The following is a 22303-nucleotide window of genomic DNA, read 5'->3' as shown; positions in this document are numbered from 1 at the left end:
AAAAAAAAAAAAAAAAAAAAAAAAAAAAAAGAATTAAATTAAATCAAATTAATGGATAAATAAAACTCCCAGAGGACTACAGAGTCACAGAAGACGAGGCTGGAAGGGATCACAAACAGCATCTAGTCCATCTAGTAATAGTCCATCTAGTCCATCTAGTAGTAACTAATAATAAAGTACTAAAATCTGCAAATTTTTTAAAAATCAGAGCATATCCAAGGTTGCTATCCCTTTAACTATGCACACCAGTTTCCCTCAATAGCATTTTAGTGATATTTTCTTGAGAAGATACACAGTGTAGATACAGCCAGCACAGAAAGAACTGTAAACTGCCCAGGGCCTACTAACAACTGCTTAAGCAAGAGACCTGCTGGTCCCTTTTCTGTACTACCTTTTCTTATACCAATACCACAATGTTTTAATTACTGTCACTGAAGAGAACATTTTGTTATCTGGGAGAACCATCCTTTTCATTCTTCCTTTTCAAAACTTTTCTGCCTATTCTTTCAGAAGAACACCTTCCCCCAATAATTTGCATTCAAACTGTATTAAATTTAGTTATATATTAAATTAGGGAACAATGGGCACTTTTATAAAACTGGGTACCTGCTCAAACTTCACATCCTCAGAGAGTCTCTCTCTAATCATCTTATATAAGCTAGCATCAGTGGTCACTCATGTGGTCTGGTCTTAGCACTCATGATCAATTCTAGATATACTTGTTCTTTCCTCTCTGTAAGCACAATCTCTGTGTAAGCACCAATCACGCTGGGGTCATCAACATCTTTCTCAATAATTTTAAGAGCCACTGAGTGGTCTGTGTGTGACTAGAATATAAGCTCCAAAAGGGAAGGGATTTTGTTATCAACAGAGATTCACTACTGTAAAGATATCAATTCTCCCTAAATTAATATATGGTAATTAAATATAATGTTGACTACGGTACACACCAAGCACCCAAAATAGTGTCTAGCATAAGTAGTTGTTGAGCACCCACTCTTTGCTAGAAAATGGGGATACAATAATTAGAAAACAGATAGGAATACATGAATTACACCTTCTCATCCACAACACAGTACTTCTCTCCATTTATTCATATTCAGGTCATTCTTGTCCTTTGGTTAAAATTACAGTTTCCTTCATTATAGGGACCTTGAAGATTTCTTGTTTATTCCTCAGTATTTTAGCACTTTTGATACTATCTAAATAGGATAGTTTTTCTATTAGATTTTCAAACTGCTTGCTTTTGAAAATCTGCTTGTTTACTGCTTGCTTGTACACTGTATTTTCTCTCCAGCCATCTTACTGAACTCTTGTTAGTTCTGACACAAAACTCAAGAAGATTAACAGAAAAACTGCCATTTACAAATAAAAACTGTCTCTTTCCCTTCTCATACTTTATTTTTTCTTCTTATTCTCATTTCCCATTTTATTGCTTTGACCAACCCCTTCAGGCCAATACAGATGAAGAGCAATGACAGCAGACAACCTTCCCTTTTTCTAAAATTCAAAGCAGGTTTGGTATAATATTTGCTGTTGGTATCTGGAATATAGTTGCTTAGATATTCCTTGTTAAGAAAACTTCTTTCTAATTCTAATTAGTTTTGCTTTACCCATGTTTTCTATACCAGAAAAGACTAAAATTTTTAGGCTTCGTTTTCATTAATTTATAAATGTAACATAGAGCATTAACAGATTTTGTAAAACGGATCCAATGTATTTCTAGAATAAAATCTAGTCTGTCACAGTGTATTATGCTTTAATACACTACTGAATTTGATTTGTAAAATTAAAATTTTTTGTGTGAGAACAGTCTGTAATTTTATTTTATTTTATTTTTATTATTTTTTTTGAGACCGAGTTTTGGTCTTGTCCAGGCTGGAGGGCAGTGGCGCAATCTCGGCTCACCGCAACCTCCGCCTCCCGGGTTCAAGTGATTCTCCTGCCTCAGCCTTCCTGAGTAGCTGGGATTACAGGCATGCACCACCAAACCCAGCTAATTCTGTATTTTTGGTAGAGACAGCATTCCTCCATGTTGGTTAGGCTGGTCTCAAACTCCCAACCTCAGTGATCCTCCCACCTCAGCCTCCCAAAGTGCTGGGATTATAGGCATGGGCCACCGCGCCCAGCTGTAATTTTATTTTTTATGCACTTTACGCAGCTAGGTTATTAATAAAAGGCAAGGAAAGATGACAAGGGTAATAATCTATACACTATAGAAAGGAGAATAAAGTTATGACTATGTCTATTAATAGTGCAACTGTTACAATTATCAAAAATAAAGTTATGACATAAGTGAAATCTGCCATGATGACTCTAATAAATTTATGTTTAAAATCTGTAAAGTTTTCGTATTAAAGGTTTTGAAAATAATTTATTTAGGAAAACTGGCACACATTTGCTTGTTTTATTACCTATAAACAACCAGGAGAATAAAAACTAACACTCAAACTTTTTTAAAAGCTTAATATATTTTAATAATTAAGTTAGTTATATTTACTTGTCATATGCCTTAAAAGAGCTTTAACTGGCTGATTAATCTATTCAAAGGCCCAAAACTATAAGGCCTGCCTGCATTATTTATTTCCCTACAAATGTGGAAATCTTATCAAAACGAAGGTATACTCATGTTGCTGAGCATATAAAACACCATCCCTGTCACAGGAAAATAAAGGAAGACATTGAGTCTGTTTTGTTATTAATGAAAAAGAGGGATGTGCTAGAGACAACACAGTGAGTCAGTGGCAACCCCGGTGGCAACCCCAAAACTGGAACACTGAGATTGTGACCTCCAATGAGGCTTCTTCCCATGATATCACCATCACTGAGGTGGATGAGCCTGAGATGTCACCATATCCCCTCACCTGCTTCTTCACTAAGACTGATGAATTCCAACAGAAACAACATCCTTTCACAGCTGTTTACTGTGAATACCCTCTCAAATTCATTCAGCTCTCTTTGTCTCAAAGAACACAGAATTTCAACATCCTTCCTCATTTATTCTCACAACAGCCTCACTGCGCAGCAGGGTTACACAGTCTGCAGGTGTGGAAACTGAGACAAAGTCACCATCTAGAGCCAATCAAACTTCTAGTCCTGTCCTTGCCTCCTTAAACTATGTCTGTACCTCTTTTTATAGTACTTTATTTATACCATATCTTGAGTTTTCCTAAATTTATGTAAAACAGAGAATAGTACCTATTTAATAAAACTGTTACGAAGATTCAATTAGCTAATACATATAAAAATAAGAACAGTGCCTATCACATTGAAAGTACACCATAAATATTAGCTATTTTTATTTTCACTCAAAATTGTCAATATGTCCAAGGACTTTCCAGTCCAAAGCTTCTGACTGCTTTTTTCAATGGAGATGTGTCATAACTCCTAAGCCAATGAGGTCCAAAATGTATTTAACTCGCTCTCCAAACCTGCTCCTTCTTCTGGCTTCACCAGAAATATTGCCATGTTGCAAATCTGACTTTGATTCTTCAACTTTCCCTGCCTCCAATATCAAATCCATTGCTAAGTCTGATCAATTCTAGATATACTTGTTCTTTCCTCTCTGAAAGCACAGTCTCTGTAAACACCAATTACACTGGGATCATTAACATCTTTCTCAATAATTTTAAGAACCACTGAGACCAGTCTCCCTGCTTTTCTTTTTGTTTCTTCAATCCACTCTTCACACAGCTGCTAGAGTGATCTCCCTAAACGACAATTCTTATTTTACTCTGCTATTAAATTAGCAACCAAACTCTCATTCAGCCTTAATAGCAGAATAAAGCCTAAACTTCTTAACGGGTATGGAAAGGCTTCTGGACCCAAACTATCTTCCCATCCTTCTCACCCACAACATTTCAAAAAGGGACTATTTACCGTTCTCTCAGAACACTGAACTCCTGTTTGGCTCCCTGCATTTTCCCATCTCCTTACTTTTGCTCAGACCCTACCCTCACTCGGAGGGGTCTTCTCTCCATCTCTGCCTATAAGTGCCATTCTTCAAATGCCATTTAGCCACATCTTACATTATGCCCAAAAAGTGCTTTCTCTATTCCCTTTATAGCTTCAGAGAATTTTATAGCTGGGATCACCTCATCTTACAAATAACCATGTCTGCAAATGCTAAAATCAAGTAATCAAGGTGACCGGCAGGTAGGCCTAAAATTTAGATCCAACTTCAAATCTTTTCCTAAACCATATCTGCCCCCTTTCATAGTATTTAATCACACTTTGTCTTGTATTTTAGTTATTTAAGTAATTATCTGTATGTTCATTCAATTGTGTGAAGCCTAAAGGCAAATGTATTTCAGATATACCAGTTGTATGAAGTAGAATCTCAAGACGTTTGTTGAACCTAATAAAAACTGCAACAAGAAATTCAGCAACTCAAGATTAACCCAGCTACATGGGGGGTGGGGGGGAACAGAAGACTGGTGGCCACAGGGCAGCTCCCCTCTGCCACCTCAGAGTAAATGTCACTTTAATATAAGTCCCTGAACATAGCTAATAATTTCTTCCTCTGAGGAAAATAACAGTTGCCACTCTCACAGGCATCTAAGTTTAAACGAAGCATTGCAGGTAAAACACTTAACATATGGCCGGGCGCGGTGGCTCATGCCTGTAATCCCAGCACTTTGGGAGGCCAAGGCGGGCAGATCACTAAGTCAGAAGATTGAAACTATCCTGGCTAAAACGGTGAAACCCCGTCTCTACTGAAAATACAAAAAATTAGCCGGGTGTGGTGGCGGGCGCCTGTAATCGCAGTTACTCGGGAGGCTGAGCGCAGAAGCGCTTGAACCCGGAAGGCAGAGGTTGCAATGAGCCAAGATCGTGCCACTGCACTCCAGCCTGGGCGACAGAGCGAGACTCTGTCTCGAAAACAACAACAACAAACAAAGAAAACACTTAACATAGTATATTAGTGCTGGCACATCATTTCTAGTCTTGGTCTTCCTCTCCTTTAATATAGCCTGTTCTACTACTCAGCCCTGCCATGGCACTCCTGTGCTTTAAAACCTTCCACCTCTTCCCACCATCTCCCTTACGGGATCAAGTCCAAATTGTTTGGTCTGGCCTTGTGGAAGCTGCTTCCAAGTCCTATCTCAGCCCAAGTTGCCTCTCCAGACTCAGCACCTGCTGCTTCCCACCACCACCACTAGGGTCACATCAAACCGTACTTGGCTTCCTAAACACAGATTCTGCTAGGCCTTCTCATTCTTTTGAGTTTTCACCCATAATACAGTGGAAAAGCATTGGTTTTAAAATCAGACCTGGGTTCACTTCCAGCTCTATTACTTACAAGCTCCATGACCTTAGGCAAATCATTTCTACTCTCGGGGCCTAGTTCCTTATTTATAACATGTTACGACCCATTGTGTATATATATATCCTACCTTACAGTGTTGCTGGGAAGATTCAATGAATTAATGCACGGAAAGTAATTAGCATCCTGCTTGGCATCTAGAAAGGACTTGATCATGTTAGCTATAATTAGTAGGGTATGTTTCTATTTCACTTCTCACAGCACTAACATTGTACTGTGATGGCCTCTTTATGTGTCTGTCTCCCTACTGGATTGAAAGTCCATGAAAGCAGGAAGTATACCTCTTCCAGCATTGTGTGTACATGTTAATTACTCAAATGATATCTCCTGAACAAACGAATGCTTTAAGTGAGTCCTGTTACCAAACACCTTCCCATGGCTGCGAGTAGATGCACGCTCCAATATCGTCTCGTTTTCCCGCGGCCTTCTCGCCCCACTCTATGCACTCTGCACCGGTGATACCACTTTAAGGTAGTGACTGTCTCCCTCGACTGTGAGCCCCTAGGGTTCACACTGAGCCCCTATACTCACTTCGCATGCAAATTTGAGGATTAAGCGACATAAGCTAAGTAAAATGACTGGTTGGTGCTTAATAAAATGTATCACTATTATTCACGGAAGGAGAAGCAGGTCGCCGTGGAAGGCGAAAGGGGGAGGATTCTAGAGTCATTGCGGGATGCAACAGGGTGGGGTAGAGAGGGGAGGCGACTCCCGAAGCTGCGGAGGTGACCTCCGGGGGTCGACCTGTATAGGTGTTGGAGGACTGGGGAGGGGGGCCCGGGGCCCAGGATCCGCGGAGCCTAAGTGGGGCTGGGCCCAGGCCCGAGAAGCCGCAGCCCCATGTCTCCCTTGCCTGTCCTCCGGACAGCCTCACCTCGTCTACTTTCAGCTCCTCTAGAGTGGGCAGCTCCACTATCCCCGGCATGACGGCTGCAGCCCCGACCCCGACGAGGAGCCCTCAGCCGCTTCTCCCCGGTCTCCTTGAACTCCCCTTTCGACCGCTGAGTGCCACACGGCGCCTGCGCATGCGCATCCGGTAACACGCAGGCGCACTGCTCTGCCCACCCGCGAGCGAGGGAGCGTGCGCAATACCAAGAAGCTTGCCGCCTCCAGGGGGCGGGGCTTCGATTCGGCTCCGCCCACCCCTCCAGGTTGTCATAGTGATGCCGTCTCCACTGAGACTCCGGATCCTAACAGCTGGAAGCTAAAAACAGGCTCCATGGAGTACACAGGGAGCAAATATATCGGGGAATATGTAGATGGGAGGTAAGGGGCTCATTTGATTCACTTACTATACCTTGAATAGCTGTGACTGGAAAAAGACAGCTGTCTTTTTGCTTCTGCGAAACACCTTGTGCCAGGCACTTTCACAAACTTGCCAGAGTAATTTTCTCAAGGACCATATCTAATAAGCAGCAAAGCTGAGATGCATTCATTCCATATATACTTATATGTGTGTGTGCATTCACTGTGTGTGCGTGTGTGCGTGTTTGCTATCTGCCAGTTTTAGACATAGGAATAAGAATATTTAAAATGTCAAGATCCTTGCTCTTATGGAGTTTATAATCCAGTTGGAGATGTATTGCCAATAAACAAATAAGTGATAAAATAATTACAGATAGTGGTAAATGCTATGAAAGCAAACACGAAGATTGGGGAAGAGAGACTGTGGCTAATCTGAATCGAGACGGTCGCTTCCCTCCAGGAGTTCACAATCTAGAGATTATTATAGAGGATTATATACACAAATCACTGTAGTGGACTAGTAGTAAAAAACAATTCAACAGTTTTTTTTCCTTCCTTTCCTTCCTTCCTTCCTTCCTTCCTTCCTTCCTTCCTTCCTTCCCTCCTTCCTTCCTTCCCTCCCTCCCTCCTTCCCTCCTTCCCTCCCTCCCTCCTTCCTTTCTCCATTCCCTCCCTCCCTCCCTCCTTCCTTTCTCTCTCTCTCTCTTTCTCCCCCTCCTCTCGTTTTTGTGGGGTTTTTTTGTTTGTTTGTTTGTTTGTTTTCAGACAAGATCTCGCTCTGTTGCCCTGGCTGGAGTGCAGTGGCCTGTTCACTGCTTACTGCAGCCTCGACCCCCTAGACTCAAACAATCTTCCCGCCTCAGCCTCCCAAGTAGCTGGGACTGTGGGTGTGCACCACTACCCCAGCTAATTTTTCAATGCCTTTTGTAGAGATGGCGTCTTGCTATGTTGTCCAAGCTGGTCTCGTACTCCTGGGCTCAAGTAATCCTCTTGCATGAGCCACTGTGCCCAGCAATTTAACAATGTTGAGTGGCTACCAAGTACCAGACCCTGGAATTGACTCTGGGCACAATCCCTGTCCTCAGAAAGTTCATTCAAACATGATGGGACCAGTAGACATAACTGATAACTGTGATTCAGTGTGGTAAGAGCTGTGGTAGAGAGAAGCAGAGGAAACACAGAGGTGGCCACTCTTTCTTGCCAGCCACCCTGGATGAAGAAAGTGGAATCTCTGTTTTTATAGCTGAGGAAACCAAGGCTGAACGATATGAAGTGGTTTGCCAAACCAGTGCTAGTTGTGGGGACTGTGAAACACTCCCACCTTGGGGCCCCGTATTCACAAGTTGGTGGAATTCCAGGCCATTTTGGATTAATAAGAAAGAGGGATCTGCGGTCTGGGCAGGGATAGGAGATAGATTCCTAACGAAGGTGGTAGGAGTGCTATGGGATGCTATCTCTAATCCTTACATCAGTCTTTCAAGGAAGATGTTATTATCTTTCCAGGTAAGAAAGGTGACCTTTACAGGGCTTGAGACACTTATCCTACTCAGCAGGTAAGTGGCAGAGATGCCTTGGTGTGTACCCTCTCTCACTACTCAGTGAGATAGTTCAGGCTGACCTTGCAAATAAAGGAACAGAAGTTAAGAGAAGCAAAATGACTTGCCCACCATTATGGATACACAGGTAGGAAGTAATGGAGTCAGGATTTGAACCCAATCCTCTGTACAAACCACATTCTTACTTTTCACAAGGCCCTGTTACAGTGAAGGTGGTAGAATTTTGGCAGATAGAGATGCGGTATTGGGCATTTTAGGCACAACAAGTTGAGAAACTCCATTAATTTTCAATGGGCTGTGTATGTGCGAGAGAGAAACACACAGACAAGGCAAAAGAAGGAAGGCTTTCAACCATTTGCCTTTGGCCTTCTGTGCATTTTCATTGGGTATGTCGAGTCAGCCATTTCCATGCTTTTGTCCCTAGGAATTTGGGTTTTGCTTGAGGTTGTTTGGTACCTCTGTAACCACGAAAGGGATTTCCAGACCTGAACAGGGCTTCCCAACTTCCCATAACTAGCAAGAAGTCAGCAGTTTTTCGCTTGTTATACTTCTTTTCATAAGTGGAACATGTGTTGTTCTGTACTGATTTTGTATTTTTAACAACAGTTAACTAGAGTTCTATTTGGGGCATCTCAAATTTCAGCATGTAACGAGAGAGACAACATAGTAGAGGTAAAAAGGTTTCAGCATCAGACAGATCTGGGCTCAAGTCTGCCACTTGCTTGTTGTACACTTAATTAACCATCCATACCTCAGTTTCCTCATCTGTAAAATGGGAAAGCAATGCGCATTCAGCAGTAGTATTCCAAAGAATAAGTAATGATCATATATGGATGTTATTTACATATGGTAGGTACTCAATAGCTTTTTTTTAATTTAGGGAGGGGATATTTTCCTCTTGGCGTTTAAATGAATATAGTAACTTCTCTATATAGTAGGAAGTTGATATTTAACGTTTAGTTTAAAAAGTTTATGTAGACTCTCCACGGCTGATAGGAACATCAAATGGTACGACTGCTTTGGAAAAGTTTGGCAGTTTCTTAAAAAGTTAAACAGCCATTCCACTCATAAGTATTTACCCCAGAAATGAAGGTGTATATCTATACAAAGACATGTATACAAGTACTCATAGCAGCCTTATTTATAACAACCAAAACTAGAAACAAACCCAAATGTCATCAACAGAGGAATGAAGAGACTAACTGTGATATATCCATTCATTGGAATACTACTCAGCAGTAAAAAAGAGTGAACTACAGGTACACAGAACAACATGAATGAATCTCAAAAAATTACGTTAAGTGAGAGAAGCCAGACAGAAAAAGAGTAGATACTGTATGATTCCATTTATGTAAAATTCTAGAAAATGCAAATCTATGGTGATAGAAGGTAGATCAGTAGTCACCTAGAGATGAGGATTGTGGGCAGGGGCAAAGAGGAAGTGTTACGGAAAGAAACTTTTGTGGGGAATAGATATGTTGTCTTGATTGTGATGATGGTTTCCCAGGTGATGTCAAAACATATCAAATTGTACACTTTAAATATGTGGCTTATTGTATGTCAATTACACTTTAATAAATCTACTTTTAAAAAATCTTAAAAGAGACATGATTTCCCTGTACCATGTGTGAATATTTAAAAAATAAAAAGTTAATGTAGGATCTGTCTGACCTCAATATTATGGTTTCTTTGGAGTAGTTGCACAATTGAGTTCTAGATAACTCCACTCCAAAGCACTACAAGGTAAGTGCCAGAAGACACCTACAGACACAGGGGAGGAAGGGATGCCCATAGCATTTATGTAGCAACTACTGTGCTCTGGGTGGCTTTGCCTGCATTTTCTCTTCACAGGGACTCTTTGAGATAGATATCATTATCCTATTTTACAGATGGGAAAAGTAAGGCTGGGAGTAATTACATAACTTGCCCAAAGTCACCCAGTTAGCACTTGGCAAAGCAGGTATTAAAACCCAGGTCTATCAGACTCTAAAGCCCATGTGCCTTCTTTTTTTTTTTTTTTTTTTTTTTTTTTTTTGAGACAGAGTCTTGCACTGTTGCTCAGGCTGGACTGCAGTGGCTGGATCTCAGCTCACTGCAAGCTCGGCCTCCTGGGTTTACACCATTCTCCTGCCTCAGCCTCCCGAGTAGCTGGGACTACAGGTGCCCGCCACCTCGCCCGGCTAGTTTTTTGTATTTTTTAGTAGAGACGGGGTTTCACCGTGTTAGCCAGGATGGTCTCGATCTCCTGACCTCGTGATCCGCCTGTCTCGGCCTCCCAAAGTGCTGGGATTACAGGCTTGAGCCACCGCGCCCGGCCTGCCCATGTGCTTTCTACAATAGAGCTCTGCTGCTGGGGCCCTTCAGAGGACACATACAGTTGGAGCCATCCTTAAAGGCTTCATGGAAGAGATGATATTTGAAATGGGCCTTGAAGTTTGGGTAGGATTTAGGTGGTTGGGGATGCAAGGTGAAGAATGTTTCTAGGCAGAGGGAACAGCATGAGCAATAGCCAGAGGGCACGTATGGAGTAGAGCTGGCAGTTCAGTTTAGCAGGAGAATGGGTTGTGCTCAGAGGAGTTATGCGAGGGGAAGCTGGACAGGCGGTCTGTGCTCTGGCAAAGAAATTTCAATACTGTGCACAATTCTGGTGGCGGAGGAACCACTGATAGATCCTGGTAGGGCCAAGCATCAGGAAATAAAACTTATTTCACCTCTGTATCTCTCCTCATAATGCATATGTGTGGTAGGGACTCAGTAAATGTTGGCAGAATGAATGAAGAAGATGATAGCTTTTGGGTTTTTTTTTTTTTTTTTTTTGAGACAGGGTCTCACTCTGGAGTGCTCTGGCTGGAGTGCAGTGGTGCAGTCTTGGCTCACTGCAACGTCCACCCCACCGGACTCAAGCAGTCCTCCCACCTCAGCCTCCCCAGTAGCTGGGACCACAGATATGCGCCACCATGCCCAAGCTAATTGATAGGTATTTGAGATCTGGTAATCATATCCTTATTATGATTTGAAGTCTTCACTATAAAGTGGTTTTTTTTTCTTCTTTTTAACTTACTTTGAATTTAGAAGGCAGGCTTTTCACCTTGAATGAATTTTTTTAAATGGAAGAGAAGGATGGAGAAAGGAAGGGAAAGAGAGAGAGAGGGAAGGAGAAAAAGGAGGAGGAGGAGAAGGAGAGAGAGGGAGAGGGAGGAGGGAAGCAGGAAAAGTGAAGATGGGAAGATCAGCTCAGAGCTCACTGCAGTTGTCCCAGTAAGAGGCGGCAGAGCCCTGGGCCAAGGCAGAAGCAGTGAAGCTGCAGGAAAGAGATAAATGTAGGAGAGGTTTGGGGATTTTACTGCCAGGAGTTGGCAGTTGATTGGCTCCAGTCCTGTCCAGAGATGGCTTACAGCCCCAGCCCAGGGCCCAGCTCCTGGCCTTGAACCAGAGGATTCTGATACCATTCATGGAAACGGAGAACTCTAAGAAGGTGCTGCTTAGGGGAGGAGGAGATGAGTTCTGTTTTAGGCGAGTTGGAGATGTCTGTGAGAGGTCTGAACAGTGATGTCCAGTTCGAGGTAAGAAAAGGGGTGGGGTCTAACCTCAGAGAATGGTGTAGAACTTGCATACGGAGATGGTGCTTAGAAATGACAGATGTGAGCTCAAGCAACGCATAGAGGAGGGAAGGAGAAGAGGAGTTCTCCCTTCCCCCCATGTCTTGCACTAGAATAAAAGTGAAATAGTTTTCAAGTTCCTGCTCTATGCTGGGCATTCTGCTGTAGTTTCACATCCATCATCTCACTCAGTTATCTCAACAACTTTGTCATCCACTCTGTTCACTCACTGCTCTTTCTGTTTCCTTCATTCTTTACTCAGGAGAGGTTTATGAAGCACCTGCTTAGTGGTTCTAGGAGTTGAGGATACCAAGGTCTTCCTTTAAAGAAGCTTTAAATACAGGAGATAAGATATCTAATTACAAAACAAGATAGAAAGTGTTACGCATCCCAACAGAGGTACTAGCAAAAGCCTAAGGAAGGTCAGAGTTAGGAGAGGAGCCTTTAGCTTGTTGGGAGGAATGGAGAAGGAAGGAATGAAAGCATATTTATTAAGTACTCACTACATGTCAGGCCCTTTGCTAGGAAAACTATTATATGTTATCTGGATTAATTGCAGCCATTTCACCCATAAAGAACTGGACAGCCCAGTGCAATGGCTCACACCTGTAATCCCAACATTTTGGGAGGCTGAGGCAGGAGGATCACTTGAGCTCAGGAGTTCTAGATCAGCCTGGGCAACATAGGGAAACCCCATCTCTCCAAAAAAAAGAAAAAAAAATTAAATCAGCTGGGCATGGTGGGGCAGCCTGTGGTCCCAACTACTTGGGAGGCTGAGGTGGGAGGATCACTTGAGTTCAGGAGATTGAGGCTGCATTGAGCCATGATCACACCACCGTACTCCAGCCTGGGAGATAGAATGAGAACTGGTCTTGGAAAAAAACAAAAAACAAAACAAAGAAGCTAGTCAACTGGTCAAGTTGGTGTCACTGCCTTGTTCTCCTGTATGAGCCTGTCTTCCTCCAGCACAGCACTTATCACACATTGCATAACTGCTCAATTGTGTCCCCCACTAGACTGTGAGCCCCACAAGGACAGGGACTGCATTTGCCTTGATCACTGGTGAATCTGTGTTGTATTCAGCAGGTTGGACCATCAGCATAGTCCCTGATAAAATGTAGGTGCTCTGTAAATATCTGTTTGGAAGGAAAGAAGGAAGGGAGGGAAGGGAGGGAAGCACAAGCAAAGAGGTTTGGGAAAGTATCTGTATTAGTCTGTTCTCATGCTGCTGCAAGGACATAACCCAAGACTGGGTAATCTATAAAGGAAAGAGGCTTAATGGACTCACAGTTCCACATGGCTGGGAAGGCCTCACCATCATGATGGAGGCAAAGGGGGAACAAAGGTACATCTTACATGGCAGCAGGCAAGAGAGCATGTTCAGGGGAATTGCCCTTTATAAAACCATCAGATCTCATGAGATTTGTTCACTTTCACGAAACAGCATGGGAAAAACCCACCCCCATGATTCAGTTACCTCCCACTGGGTCCCTCCCAGGACATGTGGGGATTATGGGAGCTACAATTCCAGATGAGATTTGGGCGGGGACACAGCCAAACAATATCAGTATCCAAGATTATATATCTATATATAAAAAATGGTGGTAAGATTCAGGAAGCAGTGTGAACTCCAAGGTGAGAGTGAGCCTCTAGGTGAAGGGGAGAATGAACAGAGCAAACTGTATTCCCCTCTTTTCATTTTTGAGCTTTTGGGGGAAACAAAATAAAAATTTTGTTTTCAGCAGAGTACTGCTGGGATGGGAAGGATGAGAATGCTGAGAATGGGGTTCCTGCTCACTCTGTCGCCTGCCAGCTCTGACCCTCCAGCTGTCACATGGGGCTCAGTGATTTCCCTGTGTCTTTACAGGATGGAGGGCAAAGCCAAGTACATCCTCCCTACTGAAACAATATATGTTGGGGAAATGAAGGACGGTGTGTTTCATGGCGAAGGAACTCTGTACTTCCCCAGCGGGAGCCAATACGACGCTGTTTGGGAAAATGGATTGGCCATAAAGGTGATCAGCCGGGGGGGCGGGTTCTGTGGAGGAGAGATCCTCGGGCAAGAAGAGCCTCACCCTGTGGCGCCCCATCTACCCTGTCTGGTGCCTACCTCCTTCCATTCCCTCTTCTCTTTGTTTCTCCTCCTCTCCCCCGACTTTTTATTTTTATTTATTTATTTATTTATTTATTTATTTATTTATTTATTTATTTATTTTTGAGATGGAGTCTCACTCTGTCACCAGGCTGGTGTGCAGTGGCACAATGCTCACTGCAACCTCTGCCTCCCGAGTTCAAGTGATTCTCCTGCCTCAGCCTCTCAAGTAGCTGGGACTACATGTGTGCGCCACCATGCCCAGCTAATTTTTGTATTTTTAGTAGAGACAGGGTTTCACCATGTTTGCCAGGATGGTCTCAATCTCTTGACCTTGTGATCCACCTGCTTCAGCCTCCCAAAGTGCTGGGATTACAGGTGCGAGCCACTGCACCCACCTGGCATTTTTTTTTTTTTTAAACGAGTCTCACTCTGTTGCCCAGGCTGCAGTGCAGTGGTGTAATCTCAGCTCACCACAATCTCTGCCTCCTGGGTTCAAGCTATTCTCTTGCCTAGGCCTCCTGAGTAGCTAGGATTACAGGTGTGTGCCAGCATGCCCGGCTAATTTCTCCCTGCTTCTGGATCTCCCAGTGCCCTAGAATCCTCTCCTTCTAGATCTGGAAGGATTTGTGGAGAGGCTATGATGAATTTGCATCTGCTACGCCACTTACTGCCTGATCTTGGGCCCATGACTTCACCTCCCTGAGAGTTCTTCACCTATCAACTCGGGACAGTAGTTGCATTAGTTATCTATTGGTACTATAACAGGTTACCACAAATTTAGTCTGAAATCAGCACAAATGTATTATCTTACAGTTCTGGAGCTCAGAAGTCTGAAATAGGTCAGCAAGCCTGCATTCTGTCCAGAGGCTCTGTGGGAAAACCTGTTTCTTTGCCTTTTCCAGCTTCTAGAGGCTGCCTGCATTCCTTGGCTCGTGGCCACGCGTCACTCCAACCTCTGCTTTCATCATCACATCACCCTTCATCCCTTTGCTTTCATCATCTCGTCTTCTCTCACCCTGGCCTTACTATTTCCCTCTCATAGGAACCTTGCAATTATATTTGGCATACCCAGATAATCCAAATAATCTTCCCACTTCAGGATCCTTCATTTAATTGCATCTGCAAAATATCTCTTGCCATGTAAGGTAGCATATTCACAGGTTGCAGCAGAGAGGGACATCTTTGGGGGACCATTATTCAGCCTACCATAATAGTACAAGGCACCTCCTAGGATGATCATAAGAGTAAATGAGGCAATATATATATATATGAACACTTTGCTAAGTTCCCAGCATACAGGAGGCACTCAATAAGTGTTAGCTCTTACTACCACCATCACTGCTACTATCATTATAACCTACCTAATCCAAGGATTCTTACCCTGGTATTTGTGGGTCATGAATAGAATTCAGGGAGTCACTGAAACCTCTTGATTTATATACAGAAGTTTCTGTGTAAAGGGGACTAAGTTTTTCTCCAGGAAAAGCATCTATAGCTTTCATCAGTTTCACTAAGAGCATGTTGGGGCCTGACTCATGACCTAAAAAACGTTAAGATTTCTTAACCTTGTTTTATAGCTTGGAGAATCTAAGCCCCAGGAAGGGGATGTGACTTACCCGAGGTCACACAGTGAATTAATAGTATCATTGGAATTTCCACCCGTGTTTCCTGATGCCCAGGCCAATGCAATTTCTACATCCTGAGGCTTCCTTTAGCAGTAAGGCAGCAAAGGCAGAACATATGTGTTTGGACAAAGGGCCATGGCTGATGGCTCTGACCTTTCCAGCTATAATAATAATAAAAGAATAATAACATTTATTGAGTGCTTACTTTGTGTCAGTGTGTCAGTCAGGGTTCTTCAGAGACACAAAACCAATAGGATATACAGAGATGTATGGAAAGAGATTTACATTAGGGATTGGCTCACAAGATTATGGAGGCTAAGAAGTCTCCCAATCTTCCCTCTGCAACCTGGAGGCCCAGGAAAGCTGTTAGTGTAGTTCCAGTCCAAACCCAAGGGCCTCAACCAGGGGAGTCAATGGTGTAAGTCCCAGTCAGAGTTCAAAGGCCCGAGAACCGGGAATGCTGATGTCCAAGGGCAAAGAAGATGGATGTCCCAGCACAAGCAGAGAGAGCGAACTGATGCTCCTCTGCCTTTTTGTTCTATCCAGGCCCTCAACGGATTGTATCATGCCCACCCACTTTGGTGAGGGTAGAACTTCCTTTGCTCAGTCCACCGATTAAAATGTGAACTGCTTCTAGAAACGCCCTCATGGACACACCCAGAAATGTTTTACCAGCTATCTAGGCATCCCTTTCCCTTAACCTAGTCAAGTTGTCTCACCAACTCAACCATCACAGCCAGGCACTGTGCTAAATGCTTCACGTATGCTATCTCATTGAATTTTCAATCAACCCTATTTCATGTATACCATCATTAACTTAATTTTACAAATGAAGAAATGAAGGGCCAGAGAGAGTGGGTCATCTGCCCAAGTTCATCTGCCCAAGTTCATCTGCCAAAGTGAGTTCACCTACTTTGAGTGGCAGGGACAGCGCTCAGCACTTATACCCATTCCCTCTCATCATCACAACCATAATAATTGTGATCGTTACCACTTCTTTACTGTAGCCATCAGAAAGCCCCCCACTTCCCTTGACATCTGAACCTCTTGGCCAAAAGCCTTCAGCTTCCTCAGATGCACATGTGCGCTCCTTGTCTTCCAGGGCACATACACCTTTGCAGACGGGCTGCACTATGATGAGAAGAACTGGCATTACTGCGACGGCTATGATCGGAGGTTTTACACAGAGATCCTCAATGGCCTGAAGCCTGCAGGTACTCAGGCACCCACCCTTTCCTTGATACCCCAAACTGAGAGGCAAACTAAGACGGTTTCAGATAAGTGCACTGTGGCCTAATGAAGTAACTTAAAGGGGAAGAGGAACTGAGCAGCTGCAGAAGAATACAAAAGAGCCAGGTCCTGGAGCCAGGAAGGCCAGTCCTCATATCTCAACTCCACTATGCTAGTCAGAGGACCATGGGCAAGGGGCTTTACCCACTGTGCCTCAGTTTCTTCCCTTCAAAATGGAGTCAATCGGCTGGGCGCAGCGGCTCATGCCTGTAATTCCAGCACTTTGGGAGGCCAAGGCGGGTGGATCACTTGAGATCAGGACTTCCAGACCATCCTGGCCAACATGGTGAATCCCCGTCTCTACTAAAAATACAAAAATTAGCCGGGTGTGGTGGTGTGCCTGTAATCCCAGCTACTCCGGAGGCTGAGGCATGAGAATCGTTTGAACTCAGGAGGTGGAGGTTGTAGTGAGCTGAGATCACGCCACTGCACTCTAGCCTGGGTGACAGAGTGAGACTGTGGTCTCAGGAGGAAAAAAAAAAAAAAAAAAAAAAAAAATGGGATCAATAGCATAATCTACCTCCCAAGATTGTTGTAAATAAGATAATTCATGTCAGGTGTTTAGAACAGTGCCTTGAATGCATATGGGTGCACGGTACATGTCAGCTGTTCTTATTTGTAGTACCTCCTATAACACTAAAATTCTGTAAATATTTTAAAAAGAAAGAGTTAAGGGCAAAAGCAGTACTGACAGAGCATGTGCTTTGTGTATCAGGTGCTGAGGGAGGCTGTCTCCCTAATGTCTAGATGATCCTGCCCAGTCAACCTTCCTAGTCCCATGTCACTCCAAGTTGAGGCTGTGGAGTTCAGACATGGTTCCCTGTGGCAGAGCTCACACTGGAGGCCCAGACTTCCTCTCTGAGGTCCTCTGTATCATGCTCCCTCCCTGCCAAAACCGTGTTTCATCACGGACGGCTACATTTGGACTACAAGTCTGGATTCAGAGAATGGCACCTTAAAAGGCTCATCTGAGTGTTTTTGAGATGTGTTCCAGGTCAGATGAGCCTCAAGACGGGGGTAGGGGAGGGATAGCATTAGGAGAAATACCTAATGTCGATGATGAGTTGATGGGTGTAGCAAACCACCATGGCACGTGTATACCTATGTAACAAACCTGCACATTCTGCACATGTACCCCAGAACTTAAAGTATAATAAAAAATAAATAAATAATTAAAAAATTTAAAAAAGAAGAGTGTAGTTTTTGGCACAGCAGAGATAATATATCCAAAATGACAGATGGGGAAACAACTCTGTATACTATAAAAGCAATCCCAACTTAGGTTATGAGAGACCATGAGCTGTGGTTGATAGAGCATGGAGCCAGAAATTGTGGGTTTGAGTCCTAGCATTTCCTGTCTATAGCTACATGAGACTGCACAAGTCAACCTCCATCAGGGCAGAAGCCTTCAGGAAGCACCCAGGCCCTGGAATCAGGCCGACCTGAGCTCAAACCCCCATCTCCTTCCCTTCCCAGCTTCATGACCTTGGATCAGTTAGTTGACCAGGTGAGCCGCCTTCTCTCCCTTTGCCCTCCTGACACTTACTCTGCTATTTTCCTCCGATCCCCAGGCTTCTTTGCCAGTGCCTCCTCAACTTCACCCCACCCCCAGTTATTCATGCTGAGGTTCCCGGGGCTCTCTGGCTTAGGCACTTTCTGTTATCATTCTATATGCTTTTCCTGAACAAGTTGATATACTTCTAAGCCTTCAACTACCATCAGCTTCTAAATTGAAATCAGAATCCCTGAGCCTAAGATCCCTGCATCAAGCTTGACTGACACCTATCTTGGTCATTCCCCAAATTGTCTGCACTGAATTCATTGTCACCCCCACTGTGATGGCTGCCTCACTGAATGTCATGCCCATCCACCTAGGTAAGCCTAATCCTCCCTTCCCCTGCCCCCTAAGTGCAATAGTCTTATGGATTTTACCTCTGAAATATATTCTTTCATTTGTTTAGTCGACAAATATTTACTGAGTATTTCCATGTGCCAGGCAGCATTTTCTTCATCCTCTTTGCCACTGCCCTGTTCCAGCCCTCCATCATCTCTCCCCTTGATGACCTGACTTCCAGAGATCCCCACTTGGCCATTCTTGAGGTCATTCTCCTTTCTGCAGCAGTCACTTCCATCTTTTTTTTTTTTTTTTGAGACAGAGTCTTGCTCTGTTGCCCATGCTGGAGTGCAGTGGTGTGATCATAACTCACTGTAACTTTGAACTCCTGGGCTCAGGCGATCCTCCTGCCAAGTGATCTGGTCTCCTAAGTAGCTGGGACTACAGGCATGCGCCACCACTGCTGGTTAATTTTTTTTTTTTAAGTTTCTTGTAGAGATGGGTCTTGCCATGTTGCCCAGGCTCATCTAGAACTCCTGGCCTCAAGCTACCCTCCCTCCTTAACTTGGGATCACAGGCGTGAGCCACCATGCCCAGCCACTTACATCTTTTAAAGTGTGAATCTGATTGCCCCCATCCCCCAACCCTTGAGTGCTCCCTATACCCTCAAGATAAGGTTTCAAATTCTCAGAAACAGTGACATTCTCTGGCTACTGCTCATGTCCCAGCCCCTTCCTGGGCTACCCACTCTTCTCGGTTTTTCTCTCTCCCTTCTTGCCATACTTGCTTTCTCTCTATTTCTCAAGGAGACCACACTTTTCCACCATTCTCTCTGCCTGGAATACTTCAACCCTCTTACTTCACCCAAATAACTCCTTCCCGTCCTTCACGTCTCAGCTCAATGGCCTGAAGCTGGGACCCCCTTCCCTGAATTCCCACACTAGGTAAGGTCTCCCTGTGGCATATCACAGAGCAGCCATGATCTCCCCCCAGGGCTTGGATCTTGAGTGTTCAGCTCCTCTTCCCAAGCTGTCAGCAACATGAGGGCAGGGCCCTAGCACATTGTCTGGCATACAGTGGGTACTCGTTAAAGAGTTATTGTCAAACAGGGATAATGATATCGACATCACAGTGCAGGGTGAAGTATGTGCTTAGGGGAGTTAAGGCAATGACATTAAGAAACATTTCCTAAGCTCCTACTGTATGTCAGACACTGGCTGGCCCCAGGGAGACCAGAGCTGAGAGGACATCGTCTCTCCCTTCAAAGAGCTGCCAGTCTAGCTGCAGTTTGAGAACCTTGCAAATCACTCATCCCCGATTACTTATGATGGGGGGCCTGGACTTTGCCATGGGCTCTTTACCCCAATTAAGGCTGTAGGCAAAAAGCCCTCAGCCTTAGGCCTCAGCTCTCACACAGTGGCTGGTTTTGCTAAAGCTGAGCCTCTGCCAGTCTCATGGTGGTTTTTCCCAAACCGGCCTGGCTCTTCCCTTCTTCTCCAGTGACCCTCAGCAGAGAAGCTTGATTCTAAGTAGCTACTTCCTTCCCTTGTCGCTCCACACTTTGCCTCTTGGGGCTGGCATTGTTAGGGTAACTCGCCCTGCCTGCAAGGCAGGGTGAGGGTTAAAAGTGCCCCACAACCTCTTCAAGCATCTGTGAAGTAGGCATTGGCATGACGCTTCAGTGAGAGAATGGCTGTAAAGTGCCTGACGTGGAGTAAGTACTCGGCAATCATTAGCCAGTACACACGGGGTTAGGGTTAGGGTCAGGGTCAATGTCAGGGTTAGTATTAGGTATGTCATTAAGCAACACAAGAGTGCCTACTGTGTGCAAGACACTGATTTGTGGAAATGGTGCTGTGTGCTCAGTGGGCATCCAGCTCTCAGTCTAGAGAACAAGGAATTATAGGAACTATAGTTAGAAGGAACCTGAGAAGTTATTTATTCCAACCTCTCCCTTTACTTGAGCAATGGCTTTTCAAGATACACACACATAGGGTGCGTGACCTAAAAGGTGCACTCCATCTTCTTTCCCTCCCAGAGGTCTCAGTGTCCCTGGTCCTGTGGCTGCACCTAGGCTCCCTCCTCCCCTGATGTTGGCAGCTGAACATACAGGTTCCAGAGTTAGACTGCTTCCTAGCTGGATAACCTTGGGAAAGTTACTTTAACTTCTCTGAGCCTCAGTTTTCTTATCTGTAAAACTGAGCCACAGAGTTGCTCTCAGGATTAAATAAAATAGGAGCACAATGCCTGGCACATAATAAACGTTGAATAAGTGGCAGCCACCTGGTAATTTTGGCGAAAGTCAAGGCTCTCCACCACCTGCCCCTTGTCCACCTGATCCATTTCTTTCCTGCTGTTCTCCTTCACACGTCCTCTGCTCTACAAGGTTTCGAGAGGAGGGTCTAAGGACCCATGCCTCTGGCCTCTGCCCACGCCTTGAATGCCACCCCTCTTCTAGACCTGATGCTCTCCCATCTGTTTGCCAACTCTGACTTATCCTCAGGGTCTGTCTGACTTCAGAACCTGTGCCCTTTATCATGGTATCCCAAGAAATGGAAAAGGATGGGGTCAAACGAAGAAGACAGAGGGTCTAGTTCCCAAGACCCTGTTCCCAAGAGCCATTTTCAGAAAGTTCCTTTGGGGCACTGTTTCTGCTGGGTTTGCTTCTTGCCCTGAGTAGGGGTTATTTAGTTCAACAGTGGAGCCAGATAGTCACATGAGCCACCAGCCACAAGTGGACCTTATGGGAACACTGGGTTTAGATTTGGCCTTGATGGTGAACTAATTGCCCATTATGTTCTTTCAAGGTATGGCTCAACTCACCAATATGGACCCACCTAGAAAAATACCCAAGGGCTATTACGATTGTGGAGATGGCTTCTATAACCCCGTCACGAGGGTAATCAAGGACTACAGGAACCGCTTTCTGAGAAACGCAGGTAGGTTTCTTTCGACACTGCAGCACATTTTCTCTTCATCCACATATAAGTATGTGCATCCGTATGTACAAATGTATGCACACACTTGATGAGAAAAACGCTTTTGCTGATGAAAGACAAAAATTGATTACCTGGATGTTTTATCTTGTGGACTTCTCATGGCAAATCTGTACATAGTCCTAGAGGGAGGTAAAAGGACATTCGTGGTCTAGCTGTGACGGCACATAAATGTTGCACTGAAAGGATTAAGGTACTCATTTTTGCATGCATTCCTTCGATTTTAATGGGCACCTACTATATGCTAGACACTGTGCTTGGTGTTGGGGAAAAAGCAGAGCAAAGCTGGACACAGCCCCCCTTCCTTGTGGAGCTTGCATTCTAAAGGTGGCAGCGTAGTACTAGAAACAGTTAATTGCATCATGGAACAAACACAATGAAGGGCAAAACATGGTCCTGCAGGGAAGGGAAAGTAGGGGCCCCAGAGAGGTGGGACAGATGCTGTGGGAGCACAAAGAAGGGATATCAAATCCCGAAGTGGTATAAGTCAGAGAAGGTTTCAAGGAGGAAATGACTTCTAAGCTAAGACCTGAAGAATAACTGGGATTTGACCACAAGGCTTGGGGACAGGGTTTTCCAGCGAGAGGAAATGGCACAGGCAACAACCTAGAGGGGAGTGATCCCTTGAGGTCTAAGAAGGTTGGTTCATCTTTTAGTCAGGGGAGTAGGTACCTTGGAGGATCCAGAACCTCAGTTTGGTGAGTCAACACAAGGCTGATCAGACTGAGAAGAACCCA

The 22303-nt window shown here is 44.3% G+C and overlaps 2 protein-coding genes across 7 annotated transcripts in view; one reads left to right on the top strand and one right to left on the bottom strand.

The window, feature by feature from the left end:
- The window catches only part of NDUFA8 (NADH dehydrogenase (ubiquinone) 1 alpha subcomplex, 8, 19kDa), a 53225-nt gene that overhangs the window by 20802 nt on the left and 10120 nt on the right, over positions 1-22303 (bottom strand). The window contains exon 1 of one of the 3 annotated variants that reach the window (XM_011989472.1): positions 6201-6393. The exons of 1 other annotated variant lie outside the window; for it this stretch is intronic. In XM_011989472.1, the coding sequence (XP_011844862.1) occupies positions 6201-6251 (51 nt within the window). In that variant the 5' untranslated portion in view covers positions 6252-6393. Of the gene's footprint in view, positions 1-6200; positions 6394-22303 lie in introns of those variants that run through there. One more of the 3 variants, XM_011989475.1, reaches the window with a different exon arrangement.
- The window catches only part of MORN5 (MORN repeat containing 5), a 40030-nt gene continuing 24213 nt past the window's right edge, over positions 6487-22303 (top strand). Inside the window, exons 1-5 of one of the 4 annotated variants that reach the window (XM_011989478.1) lie at positions 6489-6592; positions 12743-12843; positions 13594-13741; positions 16549-16660; positions 21378-21636. In XM_011989478.1, coding sequence (XP_011844868.1) covers positions 12842-12843; positions 13594-13741; positions 16549-16660; positions 21378-21598 — 483 coding nt within the window. In that variant the 5' untranslated portion in view covers positions 6489-6592; positions 12743-12841 and the 3' untranslated portion in view covers positions 21599-21636. Of the gene's footprint in view, positions 6593-12742; positions 12844-13593; positions 13742-16548; positions 16661-21377 lie in introns of all 4 variants that reach the window. The other 3 variants (XM_011989477.1, XM_011989476.1, XM_011989479.1) reach the window with 3 other exon arrangements.

This window comes from Mandrillus leucophaeus, unplaced genomic scaffold (assembly GCF_000951045.1).
Source record: "Mandrillus leucophaeus isolate KB7577 unplaced genomic scaffold, Mleu.le_1.0 Scaffold354, whole genome shotgun sequence".
NCBI lineage: Eukaryota > Metazoa > Chordata > Mammalia > Primates > Cercopithecidae > Mandrillus > Mandrillus leucophaeus.
This window is presented reverse-complemented; position numbering and strand designations above follow the sequence as displayed.